Source organism: Neofelis nebulosa, chromosome 3, assembly GCF_028018385.1.
Source record: "Neofelis nebulosa isolate mNeoNeb1 chromosome 3, mNeoNeb1.pri, whole genome shotgun sequence".
In the NCBI taxonomy this organism is placed as follows: Eukaryota; Metazoa; Chordata; class Mammalia; order Carnivora; family Felidae; genus Neofelis; species Neofelis nebulosa.
Window position 1 is genome coordinate 74,643,165 of NC_080784.1, and position 14,284 is coordinate 74,657,448.

The 14,284-nt window shown below is 40.6% G+C and overlaps 1 protein-coding gene across 1 annotated transcript in view; it reads left to right on the forward strand.

Moving 5' to 3' along the window:
- The window catches only part of DCHS2 (dachsous cadherin-related 2), a 245,584-nt gene that overhangs the window by 145,619 nt on the left and 85,681 nt on the right, over positions 1-14,284 (forward strand). Inside the window, exons 4-6 of the mRNA XM_058721111.1 lie at positions 7,644-7,880; positions 8,946-9,962; positions 12,868-13,055. Coding sequence (XP_058577094.1) covers positions 7,644-7,880; positions 8,946-9,962; positions 12,868-13,055 — 1,442 coding nt within the window. The remainder of the gene's footprint in view (positions 1-7,643; positions 7,881-8,945; positions 9,963-12,867; positions 13,056-14,284) is intronic.

A 14,284-nucleotide genomic window follows, 5' to 3' on the forward strand; every position in this document is an offset into this window, starting at 1 on the left:
CCCATCATCCCTTTATGGTAATTTAGCATTAGCCTCCATGCAATCAAAATGTTAAGGGCAAACTCCATGTATCGATCACAGTAATGACTGTAAAGAGTGTAGGCCCTCAGAAGAAAGCTCTGGAAAATCTAGAATATTCAAGAAAGGGATTAAGGACCATAGAACTTGAGATGAATCTCACAGGATAGTTCACATTTGGTCAAGCAAGCAAGAGGGAAGAATGAATAGTGATTCAGGAGAAGCAAACAATATACATGAAGACATTAAGATGGGAATTAGTAAACATTTGCAACCAGAAATTAAAATGTAGGTTTGGGGGGTGCCTGGGTGGCTCAGTCGGTTGAGCGTCTGACTTCAGCTCAGGTCATGATCTCACGGTCTGTGAGTTCGAGCCCCGTGTCGGGCTCTATGCTGACAGCTCGGAGCCTGGAGCCTGTTTCGGATTCCGTGTCTCCCTCTCTCTCTGCCCCTCCCCCGCTCATGCTCTGTCTCTCTCTCTCTGTCAAAAATAAATAAAACATTAAAAATTTAAAAAAATAAAAATAAAATGTAGGTTTGGGCTGAGATATATATAGAGATAGAGATATAGTAAATTCCCCATTGAGTGAGGATACTAGACTTAATGTAAGATTTATAAAGGAGATCTCTGGAAACAAATTTTATTATTCTGAACTTCACTCACATCGTCAAAGGTAATAAAGGTTGATAGAGAGTTGATAGTTTGCAGAGAACTGCTCTTGACTTATGAGTTCTCCTCTGGTGAGACGCCTACACCTTACTGACCACTTAGAGAACTTAGTATGTGTTCCTTCAGTTTGGTGCTAGCAGACTCAAGTCAGACTCTCACATCAGAAATCTAAAGAGGGAGTGTCTAACAATGGAATAAAGAAGAGGTTTCCAGGGCACCTGGGTGGCTCAGTCAGTTAAGCATCCAACTTTGGCTCAGGTCATGATCTCACAGTTCATGAGTTCGAGCCCCACGTCAGGCTCTGTGCTGACAGCTCAGAGCCTGGAGCCTGCCTTGGATTCTGTGTCTCCCTCTCTCTCTGCACCTCCCCCATGCGCTCTCTCTCTCTCTCTCTCTCTCTCTCTCTCAAAAATAAACTTTGGGGCGCCTGGGTGGCGCAGTTGGTTAAGCGTCCGACTTCAGCCAGGTCACGATCTCGCGGTCCGTGAGTTCGAGCCCCGCGTCGGGCTCTGGGCCGATGGCTCGGAGCCTGGAGCCTGTTTCCGATTCTGTGTCTCCCTCTCTCTCTGCCCCTCCCCCGTTCATGCTCTGTCTCTCTCTGTCCCAAAAATAAATAAAAAATGTTGAAAAAAAAAATTAAAAAAAAAAAAAAACTTTAAAAAAATTAAAAAAATAAAAGAAGAGGTTTCCAAATGGAGACAAACTCTAGGAGTTTATAGGGGCAAAGAGTACTTAATGGTCTCTCCCGGATGTGGGTCATTTGTGAGGGAGAGAGCCGACAACCTGGGTGTAGAATCATTTCAGATGCTGCCCAGAAAGGGCCAGCAGGAGTTTTGAACATTTCTAGTTTTGTAGGCATCAAAGAAGCAAGCAGTAAAGTGACCTGTCTAAAGAGAGATGTGCTCACCTCGGTTAAGGCAGCTTCAGATTGGAGGTTTGAAGCTTTCTCCAAAAAAACAATGACAACATCCATAAGAGAAAGTGGCTTTTATTTTTTTAAAATTTTTTTTTTTCAACATTTTTTTATTTATTTTTGGGACAGAGAGAGACAGAGCATGAACGGGGGAGGGGCAGAGAGAGAGGGAGACACAGAATCGGAAACAGGCTCCAGGCTCCGAGCCATCAGCCCAGAGCCTGACGCGGGGCTCGAACTCACGGACCGCGAGATCGTGACCTGGCTGAAGTCGGACGCTTAACCGACTGCGCCACCCAGGCGCCCCGAGAAAGTGGCTTTTAAACAGCTGCCCGGCCAAAGAGTGCCACCCCAATAGTGCCTGTCAAGTCAGAATGTTCCTGCTCCTCTCTCCTTCCCTCTTTTCCCCTTCCTTCCATCCTAGATGGTCAGGAACTCACACTGTTAGCAAGATGAGGGAGAAGAGCTAGATGGGGAAATTACTTCTGACTTGCAGCCTGTGTCCTGCCTGAAATTTGAATCCAGTTTTGAGTTTTGATTATTAATGGACCTTCATATTCAAATTATTAAATTGAGACGGTTTTGTGACTTAAACTAACAAAGAATAAAATACCTAGGAATAAACCTAACCAAGGAGGTAAAAAGACTTGTACTCTAAAAATGGTTGGATACTAATGAAGGAAACTGAAGATGACACAAACAAATGGAAAGGTATTCCATGCTCATGGATTGGAAGAATTAATATTGTCAAATGTCTGTAGTACCCAAAGCAACCTATAGATTTGATGCAATTCCTATCAAGACCCCAACAGCATTTTTCACAAAACTAGAACAAATAATTTATTGCAATTTGTATGGAACAAAAGAAAGAATTTTAACGGGTTGACAGTGACTGTGGAAATTATAGGAGCCTCCTTAATTTTCACTTAGATGCAGGGGAAGAACAGTGAGCCATACGAAATAAATTTGAATAGGAGAAAAAAAGTGGCTCTATGATTGCACCCCATGAGCTGTTTTCATCGCCATACTTGTTCCATATTTATGGCAGTAGGAGATCATCATGTCTGGAGAGATGGGCTACAGAATGACAGAAAGCTACACTGAGTGAAGTCACTTATGAAGCACTTTAAAAGCATGACGGAGAAGTTCAAACTTGATTTTTGTAGGGAATAAGGAATGACATGAGGATTTTGAGCCTTAGCACGTCATGGTGGTATTTAAGGAAAATTACCCTGGGAGTGTTGTGCTAAGTGGACTTGATTCCTGTTGCGAGGTCTTCTGGCTTGTAGACAGTTGCCTCCTCTCATTATTCTAACATGTTGGAGAGAGAGTTCTCTCCAGTCCTATAAGATCAGGCTCCACCCCTATGACCTGATTTAACCTTAATTACTACTCCAAATGCAGTCATATTGGGGATTAGGACTTCAACATATGAATATTTAGGGGACACAAGTCCATAGCACATATGCTCATTAAAGCCATAGGAATGTAAGGGGCACCTGAGTGGCTCAGTTGGTTGAGCGACCAACTTCGGCTCAGGTCATGATCTTGCAGTTTGTGGGTTCGAGCCCCACGTCGCACTCTGCTGACAGCTCAGAGCCTTGAGTCAGCTTCAGATTCTGTGTCTCCCTCCCTCTCTCTCTCTCTCTGTCCCTCCTCTACTCATACTCTGTCTCTTTCTCTCAAAAGTAAATAATAAAAAACATTAAAAAATAAAAACTATAGGAAGGTAAGAAGCAGGTAATGAGCTGTGCCATAGTCTCAACCCATAGAAGATATTCTCTCTTTATAGTTGTTCAGATCCTTCCATGTTTTCCAACATGCATATTTTTCTCTGTGCGTATGTGTGGGGGGGTGCGGTACATATAAAGTATGTGTTAGTGTTTATGATTATATTTTACATATTGTTCTGTAATCTAACATTCTCAGTTAGCAGTACTTCATGGATTTTTCACAGTGGAGAATATTTTAAAAATATTTATGCAGTACGAATTTTTTTTTAACACAGTGAATTGATACTATAGATTGATTTTTACAATTTTTTTCCATATAAAATGTAGCATGTAAAATCTTTCCACATGAAAACATATATATATATATTTTTTAGATGCTACACTAATATTCTATTGTATTAATATACACATTATATTGAACCATTCATTCTTTCCTTATGCTGTCTCTTTAAGGGTGAGGATTCAGTTTCCTGTCACCCTCCCAGCTCTCCCAGAGCCTGCTGATTTTTTAAAATTCCAAGTTTTAAGTCTCGGTTGTAAGAATGCAAACTTGGGCTCCTCTGGTTTTCAAAGCCAAATGTTATGGGGATTGTCCTCTTCATGTGGGCTCCCCCATGTGGGGGTCTCTTTTCTTTCCCTACTCCTTACAGGCACTGTCCTGTCCTGAAGACAGCCCCTGAGTCCAGTTACTTCTAGACCCTGTCTCAGCCCTTCCTATCCTCTTCGACGTGGCCCCGTCCCTCCATTTAGTTGTAGAGCTTGTTCTCCCAGGCTTTAGGTCATTTTCTGGGTTATTTACACCGATGTGAGTGTTATCTAGTTGTATCCATGGGACAAGGTGAGCCTAGGGTCCTCCTACTCTGCCGTCCTCCCCAGAACCCCCATTCATTCTCTTCTTGATGGATAGTAAAGTCACTTGTGATATTGCAAAAGACATCCTCTCCATTTCTTTCTATGCACTTCTGTGAGCAGAGGGCAGGCTTCTAGGTTACTGAATATGAATTGTTTACAGATTGATACATAATGCCTAAGTGCTTTTGAACAGTATACAATAAAACCACATCATTTATTATCCCTGAGTCTCATCACTTAAAAAGTTTGTAACAAACATTAGAGTAAAAACAAGAGGCAGTTGTTTTCCTTTCACATTTCTGTGTTTTTTTTTAATTCAGTTTGAACATTATCATATTTACTCACGTGCCTTTCTTTCTTATTTAAACTATCTGTCCTGGGGCACCTGGGTGGCTCAGCCAGTTAAGCGTCCAACTGCGGCTCTGGTCCTGATCTCCCGGTCCAGAAGTTCGAGCCCACATAGGGCTCTGAGCTGTTACCAGCCCACCATCAGGTACTGTGCTGATAGCTCAGAGCCTGGAGCCTGCTTTGGACTCTGTGTCTCCCCCTCTCTCTGTTTCCTCTGCTCATTCTCTCTCTCTCTCTCTCTCTCTCTCTCTCTCTCAAAAATAAACATTAAAAATAAAATAAACTATCTGTCCTTCTCTACTGCTGACCTCACTTTTGTTTTACTTGTATTTTTCCCCTTTGTTGCAGAACTCTTCATTTATTATTGGGATACTAAATCGTTGTTTCAAAATGTTGTCTTTTGATTTTATTTATAAATCATCAAATAAATTAATGAACTCATGACTGAATAAGAAAGATTTAAAAATGCTAATTAAAATACGCATTAAATTTATGATAAGCATGTGTACAAGGCCACTGTAGGATCATAGAAGGTAGATCTCAAGCAAAATGGAGGGTATATGAAAGTCAGCTGCACCAGGTGAGACTTGAGCTGTGCTTTAAAATGTGACTGGAAGTCAGAAAAGATGAAGAGATTGTTCTAGGAGGAGGATGCAGTAATCTAAATGGAAAAGAGCAAGATCTATCCTGGAAATTATAGGTATTTCACTGTGCTTAGGGCAAAAGTACTGTACAGAGCGTGGTGAGATGGGCTACTGAGGTGAAAAGGGTTCATTTACCAGCAACTTGGTTTATTTAGATAAGGCACTTGAACTTCACCCTGAAAACCTGGGGAGGCACTGACATGTCTAGACTTGGATTTTAGAAAGACTGTTCTAATACAAGTATGAAAAATGGTTCAGAAGGAGTCATCTGGAATCAGGAGGACCAAGTATAGTTGAGGCAGATGTTAATCCTTTAATTGTCATAATCATCTAGAGTGCACAATGAGGCCTTCAAAAATTTCTCTGTAATCGGAATTGAGTCAACTGTGGAAGAATATATACCCAGGGAACAAGGATGATTGGGGGCTTAGACTTTTCGTTTTCTTCTGTAGACAGACACTTCTGTATTATTTGAGCTTTTATTTTTTAACCAACCATATATTTTCATAATAATTTTTAAAGCTCATCAGTAACAGATGGGAAGAATCTGACTTAGAAATATATGTGGTAAGTATTGAGTGCTTTGGTGGAGTCAGTATGAACCTAATTTTACTATGGCTGCTATAGCTGGTGTAAGAATACTTGGTTACATTAATATTTTATAAGTATTCTAATAAGGAGTGTTTATACTCTTTTTTTGTAATATATTGTATCTGCAACTATGTGTTCACCAACAACTTGGAGCATGTTCAGGAGAAATGAACCAGCCATGAGTGAAAGGACTTAAAATCATGTTAGGTAAGGAACTGTTATGGAAAATGGGGAAGTTGTCAGGAAAGATACTTGACTTTGGTTATTGATGATGTGCTCTGTTAAAGAGACACAAAACATATTAAACTTCTAGTACAAATAAAAACAAGAAATTGGAGTTGTGAGAGGACAGATTTTGACTTAAAAAAGAAAGAAACTCGGGGCACCTGGGTGGCTCAGTCGGTTAAGCGTCCGACTTCAGCTCAGCTGACTGTTTGTTTTGGCTCCTGTCATGCTCTCACGGTTCTTGGGATTGAGCCCGATGTCAGGCTCCATGCTGATGGTGAGGAAATTGCTTGGGATTCTCTCTCTCCCTCTCTCTCTGTCCCTCCCCCACTCGCACTCATTCTCTCTCAAAATAAATAAATACACATTAAAAATTTTTTAAAAACCTAACATGTTTATTTCTGAAGTTGGTTATATCCATTTTCATGTTTTCAAATTAGCATGCAAAAGGGTGGTGTTAATAATATTAAATAATTGGTTTTCTCAGCATTACTGGATCCTTCCCCAACTTAACCATTCACAGGTTCTCCTCTCACACACACTATTTACATAAGCCCAACTTGCCACTCTTGTCCCTATGGTTTTAGCACTTATTTAAATTTTCTTACCCATAGCTATCAACATTATATCTTCTCACCAGCAAAGATAGAATAAAGCCAATTGAACAAGAGAGCTTCCCTACACTAGTTGAGGTCACATATCAAATACTTCAGAAGGTGAAATTTTAGTTTCATTCTGTAGAGTTAGGATCCTGAAGCCTGGGCAGATTGTGATCATTTTACAGTCCTGCATTAGCTGAGATTACATTGGATTATGGGATCATACTCGACTATCCCATCATCCTGGGCTGGTGATATGGTTGTAAGTCCTAACAAAGGTGACACAATTTCTGTTTACTGGTGAATTGATGTACTTCCAAGATGTCTAATGTTTAAGCTCTAGAAAAATATTGCTTACCTGACAGAATTCGGACATCATTTTGCAAATATGCTCAAATTCTTGTATTGGAAGATAGAGCTATTAGGATTCTCTAGAGAAACAGAACCAGTAGGAGAGATAGATAGATAGATAGATAGATAGATAGATAGATAGATAGATATAAAGAGACTTGTTACAAGGAACTAGCTCATGTAATTATGGAGGCAAATAAGTCCCCAGATCTGCAAGTGGGTTGGTAAACTGGAGACCCAGGAGAACCGATGATGTAGTTCCAGTCTGACGACTGGCTGTCTCAAGACTTAGAAAGAGCTGAGGTTTCAGTATAATTCTGAAGGCAGAAAAACAAAACAAAACAAAACAAAGCAAAACAAAGCAAAACAGTCTCAGCTCAAAGGGAGTCAGGCATGAGGAATTGCCCTTACTCAGAGAAGTGTCAGCCTTTCTGTTGTATTTAGGCCTTCAACTGGTTGCACAAGGCCCATCCACATCAGGGAGGGCAACCTGCTGGAATTAGTCTACCCATTTAAACATTAATCTCCTCCAAAACACCATCACAGAAATATGCAGCATAATGTTTGACCAGATGTTTGGGCACCCCATGGCCCAGTCAAGTTGACATAAAATTAACTATCACAGTAGAGTTAGCAGATTGGCTCATCAGTATTTATTTCATGTTCCCTGTTTTTCAATTCTTCCCTTCCCCTACCCAGGAATTATTTACTTAACATCAACTCTTAGTCATTTGGAATCCACTACACTTCTGTTGATGGTCTGTGCTCGAGACGGTGGCGGGCTCACATCTGTCATTAATGCTGACATCACCATACACATTCTTCAGACAATGCTGGCACCTGCTGAATTTGAAAGGCCTAAGTATACTTTCTCAGTTTATGAAGATGTACTTGAAGACAGTCCTGTGGGAACAGTGAAAGCAAAAGAGTCCTTGAGTAAGTACTTCTTATGCCCTGTTAAAATCCATGATTGGAATCATTTCTTGTGTTTTCTTAGGCTGTGCAATCTTGAATGAATCTTTTCCTCCCTCCATGCAAGAAGAATGGAGACCACACAATCTGTGACTCGCTCTTTGTTCTTTCAACATTATTTCTATCCTACAATTTTTCCTAATCAAAAAGGTAATAAATACTTTTAGAAGTTTAAAACAATACAGAATGATTATAACATAGAAAGCATGTATCTATAACCCACTCCTCCAAATAGACACATGTGCGGTCGTGTGCACACACACACACACACACACACACTTTTAAACTTTTTTATGAAAATACGTCCTACTACATTTTTTGTTTTACAATTATCCTTTCCTCCCCACTTTATAGATGGAGGACAGTTTTCCAAGTAACTGGACATCATTCTGTTTTAATTTAAAAAAAGATTGCATAGTCCTTTCACTTAGATATAAACATGTTTTGCTATTAATTTGAATGATTTACAATCATTTTTTGCTAGTCCTTGCAATATCCATGCAAATGTCCATGTATGACTTATAGAGGTTTCTCTGCAGGGTAGATTCCTGAAGTGAATTGCCTGTCTAAAGATCTTGTCCTGCTTACAGTCCATTTCTTCTCTGTCCTCTTTCCCTTCCCTTACTGTTTTTTGGGGTTATTTGCCATTCCTAGGTAGATATAGAGAAGCATCAAGCATAAACTTAACCTGTCTTCCCCAACTATGTAAAATAGGCATCCAAATTATTTTCTGAATATCTTTCTCTTTTACTTAATGCAAAACTACTGAAAGGCAGAGAGTGAAACCTGGGGCTTGCTCCTTGTCCATTGGACATTATCTTTGTCCACTAATACATCTTAACCATGTATCCACTTTCCAGGAGACGTTGGGGAGCTGAGGAAGAGGTAACACGTTGCATAGTGTTTTCTGTGGATGTAGTATAGATTAATGCTTTCAGTTTTCAGTATTTCCAGTAGGTGCATTCTTTTGGCATATGGTGATTGTTTTCTCTTTCTCTGCCCCCACACTCCCCACCTTCTTTTTCCCAGATTCCTCAGAGCCAGTTTCTTACAGAATCTCCTCTGGTGATCTGGACAGAAAGTTCTCTATTCACCCGTGGCTGGGTGTCATTCGAACCCAGAAGCCTCTGGATCACGAAACCCAGCCCGTGGTTGTGCTCACGGTGCAGGCGCAGCTCGGCGGCTCCCCTGCTTACGGCAGTACAGAGGTCAACATAACTGTAATCGATGTCAATGACAACCATCCAGTATTTCCCAAAGCCTCTGATGAGGTTAAAATATCCCAGACCACACTGCCTGGCACAGCCTTGTACCTTGCCCGTGCACAAGACAAAGACAGTGGGCAGAATGGATTCATCCGATACACCATTGCAAGCCAGAATCCAAGCATCTTTTCCATTGACTCGGGGCTTGGTGTGGTGTACCTCAATGAGAGTCTGGGAAGTGGGACGCCCCAGAAGTGCACACTAACTCTCATGGCCCAGGACCTGGGCGTTCCTCCTCAGGCATCCCTGTTAGTGCTGACAGTTGTGATCGAAGAGCAAGAACAGAGCCCGTCTTTGACTTTTGCAAACTTGGTCTATCAAGTGGAAGTTAGTGAGTCTGTCTCACTGATGACCCAAATACTGCAAATACACGCCTACCCACTTGGGCCACAGGGCGCAAGCTTGCAGCTCCTGTACTCGCTGGAACCCAGCGCAGACTCTGCTATGTTTGGCATCCGCCCTCACACAGGTTGGATTTATTTGCGGCGACAGCTTGACTATGAATCCACACAGACATATAATTTTAGAGTGTTTGCCTGGATCCCGGAGGACAGATTGTCGCAAAATGTGAGCACTTCAGTAATTGTTCATGTCCTGGATGAGAATGACAATTCCCCTACCTTCTTGCATGATGTGTTGTTTTTGAAAGTCGAGGAGAGCCCTGTTCCCCAAGGGGTAATAGGCAAAATTACAGCAATTGACAGAGACTCGGGAAAGAATGGACAGCTGTCATATTTCCTTTTGTCTGATGGAAAATTCTTCAAGATGAATCCTAATACAGGTAGCATTTTGTAGCTTCCACTTACTCCTTTAAAGTTGAAATTAACGAAACTCAAATCTTTTAGTTATAATGTTAGTACAAACATGTAGTGAAAGTTTTTAGTAGATAACTTATTCAGTTAGAATGTTGTGATTTTAAAATGAAGTCAAAATTGAATAGAATTTCACCTGTAATGATTCATTCTTCTCTTCCCTCACACCGACATATTGCCAATATATGGTTCTTATTCTGAATTAGAGGTATGGTCCGAATTGGACTGAATGAATCCTTGTGCAAAGTCTGATTTTACCCCCGACCGTTGTTTTTCACTTGTAGATTTTTTAAAATGCCAAATAGTTTATAAAAGATAAGTGGCATCAATGTAAAACTAGAAAATAATCCATCAGGTAAGATTTCAAAATCACTCTATTGATGTATTTCCCCATTTGCATTCTGGTAAGGGAACCATGGTGAAAGGGCAAATATTTCCACTGAGTATTTTCCCAAGTCTTCATTATGAAGTTAAATGTAAAAATGCTATTATATTTTTAAATTTGTATTTCAGAAATTTACAAGGATTTTATTTCATTCTGCAACCACCTACAAATGAAATATGTTGATATTGCAATCATATAGCTGAGGAAACTGCGACTCAGATAGGTCAAACAACATGCCCAAGGTTATGGAGCTAGAAGGAAATAGAGAAGGCCCTCACTTCATACAACTCCAGGAGATACGGTTATGTTGTAGCCTTTGTAATTGGTACCCCCTGCCCTGTAGTGGGACAGAATTTGAATTCACTTCTGATTAACTTCAAGCCTTTACGAAGTGCCTGTTATGTGAATTAGGAACAGGTGCCCCTTCCTCCAGCAGATGGAGCTTTACACCAGGGCACATGACTTGCCAGGGAGGCTGCAAACTGGATTTCAGCTCTCATTCACTCCCAAGCTGGGACGCCCTCTGCAGGGCACAAAGTGCCTAGCTATACAGGGTGACCTGCTTGCTCTTTACTTCCCTCCGGTAGATAGTTTTGTACGTCTTCTATTTCACCTGTGGTTTTTTTTTTTTTTCACTTGGTATTTAAAAAATAAATTAAAATATACAGTTGGCTCCCCCATGATTTTCTCTCTCTTGCGATTATCCAGCACCCAGATTCAGAAAGACCAGGTGTCCTTTCATCGAATTGATATATGGCTTTTAAGCAAGTAGTTTAACCTCAGAGCTCAGTTTCCTCACCATGACTAGAAGGGATAATTCCTGCTGTGCTTCGTTGTCCTGCTGTGAGGGGAAGAGAGCTAAAGTCAATGAAGGGACTTGGAAGACTACCTTCTGTATTCCCGTTCACCAGGGATGAGTGCAGTGTGGCAACATAGGAGTTGAGACCACCCTTCAGAGCATGGTGGGAGTGCCTGCCCCTCCACCCTGATGCTATGAGCGGTCTCTGTGGTGATCCGAACTGGCTCCCATGGAAGCCCAGCCTACCTTGGCATTTCCTTGTGTGCAGCACCACGCTGGACTCCACAGTCTTTTTCACCACTGCCCTCTAGACTGCTACTTGTCAATCGGAGTTGGTTCGTCAAATAAAAATGTGCTTGCCATTCAGGGTGTAGGGTTTTCAGAGGAGAAGTACAGTTTGGAACTCTCAAAATGCAGTTGCTGTGTATGTGATTTTTGTCAACAATCTTGTAAACACTACACAAATGTAGTTTATGTGGTAAACACTGGGTTTCGGCTCAACGGTTCGGCACCTTACCCAAACAGGAATTTTCCTTTCTGTTCCTAATTTCACTTTTTGTTTTGTTTTACACACTGTCATTTCATTTGGATGAAGAGGGCAAAAGTAACAGGAAGTCGCTTCGTATTGACTTTCTCACAAATAGATATTTCCATAAGGAATGAGGAAATTAATGGTGGTGGAGCCCTGAAGCAGGAGCTGGGCTTTGGGGAGAGAATATGTGGCCTCCAATGCCCCTGGCAGCAGGTGGAGGTAGCTGCGATTTTCTGCCCGAGTCTCCACGGCTGAAGTCTCTGAGGTGGAGAAACTGAGACCAAAAACCCAGAACTTGTGGGGCGCCTGGGTGGCGCAGTCGGTTAAGCATCCGACTTCAGCCAGGTCACGATCTCGCGGTCCGTGAGTTCGAGCCCCGCGTCAGGCTCTGGGCTGATGGCTCGGAGCCTGGAGCCTGTTTCCGATTCTGTGTCTCCCTCTCTCTCTGCCCCTCCCCCGTTCATGCTCTGTCTCTCTCTGTCCCAAAAATAAATAAAAAATGTTAAAAAAAAAAAAAAAAAAAAACCCAGAACTTGTAATGTCAGAGCTGCTTTTCATGATTTTATAAAGCAGTATGAAGAACGATATGCCAGGGGCGCCTGGGTGGCTCAGTCAGTTAAGTGCCGACTTCAGCTCAGGGCATGATCTCATGGCTCGTGAGTTTGAGCCCCGTGTCGGGCTCTGTGCTGACGGCTCGGAGACCGGAGCCTGCTTCGGATTCTGTGTCTCCTTCTTTCTCTGCCCCACCCCTGCTCATGCTCTATTTCAAAAATGAATGAACATTAAAAATAAGTTATAAATAGATAAATAATTTAAAAAGGATATGCTGTAATTTTAAATCTTCTAAATTATTACAAAATTCACACGGAGTACTTCATCATTTATTTTTATGAATGCATTTTTCTTTTAGTTCAAATGGTCAATGGTAGATAGTTTGAAATACAAAGAGGGACAAATTTAAAGTGGTATTTTCAGGAGAAACTTCAGGAAATTTAACAGTGGAGTCAAACTACTAATATACATCATCTTGGAAACTGTGCATTTACTCTGAGTTCTCTATCTGGTTTTCCTTTCTGTGATTTAGCTTGGATGTGGTTCATAATGGCAAGATTCTAGTACGTGGTGACAGCCTCTTTTGTTCTACTCCATATTCCTTAGGCGAATTGATCAGTTGGGTGGCATTGGACCATGAGCATCAGGTACACCATCAGGTGATTGTCCTAGTGACCGACCATGGCTCCCCACCACGAAACGCCAGCATGGTGGTTTACGTCTCAGTTACTGACATCAACGACAACAGGCCATATTTCCCACAGTGTCTCCCTGGAAAGGATTTGCACGTCAAGGTTTGTAGAGTGAAGTAACCTTGCAGTGAATTTGTGATGTTCTTAGTCATTTGTTTTGAGCACCATCTTGTGGTCAAATGTGTGAATTTATCAAATCAGCCTTGGTGTGGCAATGCATACATTTCCAGAAGATCTAGAAATTATTCACATGTCAAAACAAAAAACAAAAAACCCCCATAAATTAAAAAAAAATGATTGTATGTGCTATTTGAGATTACCCATCTAGTGTAATGATAATGCAGTTTTGCCCATTGCGCCCAAACATAATGGTTCCCCGTTGTCAGTAGTGCTCGGGTGTGGATTGTTTTTCCAGTAACTTGCATGCATCTCTTTGTGCAGAGTTCCTTTTGGGTGATTCGTACCCATCTCTAAGCTGATTAGTTAAATGTAGGGGAACAATTTGTAGCTCTAAAGTAGATGTGCAACCAGAGATTATAAAATTTGATCTTTGGTAGCACGTGCAGAAATTTCTCATTATGTCTATATATTTATTTCATCTTTTTCATCTCCACGTTTTCTATGGTATATAGTACACATAGTAAGTTAGAATATTTGTTTATGTACATAATCAATAAATATATGTTGGAGGTACTTTACTTTTTTAAATGAATGAATAAAAAGCTTGGAAGCTATACTCCAAAACAACCGGACCCTCAAACTGTGTTCAGATATGCATATTGAACAACTCAAAAAAGGTACCGAGACAGTTAATAGTTTTAAAATCATCCTCCAAAGCTGTATTTAAGGAAAATTCTACCAAAGCAAAGCGTTCTTATAGTATCATTTTGATTTTAATTATATCATTAAAATATCCCATGGCAGGGTAGCAGGACTCTTCACTTGGAGTTCAACTCCACGTGTACATTTCAAAATCCTCTGAAAAGTTCCTGTTAACTAATGAGGTATGTTACCTGTATTAGGTGTGTTCCCTGAAATAAAGGTTTATATCAATCTCTAGCATATTTGGGGAATGAGAAGATGCTAGAATTCTTAAAATATGTCCAAAATCTAAGATCATTTAGTCAATTTTATTTTTTTCCCTCAAAATTAGTTCAAATGCTGCATATAGTCTGTCCAAATTGAGTGAAAGACTTAAATTTATAGTGCTGTTTCTTTTCATGGATTTGCATTTATGTAAAAATTATTTATATAATTTATGTGGTAGACATTTGAGTTATATGTGGATTTTAAAATGTTTAAATGTTTTTATGTTTAAATATTTAAGTATT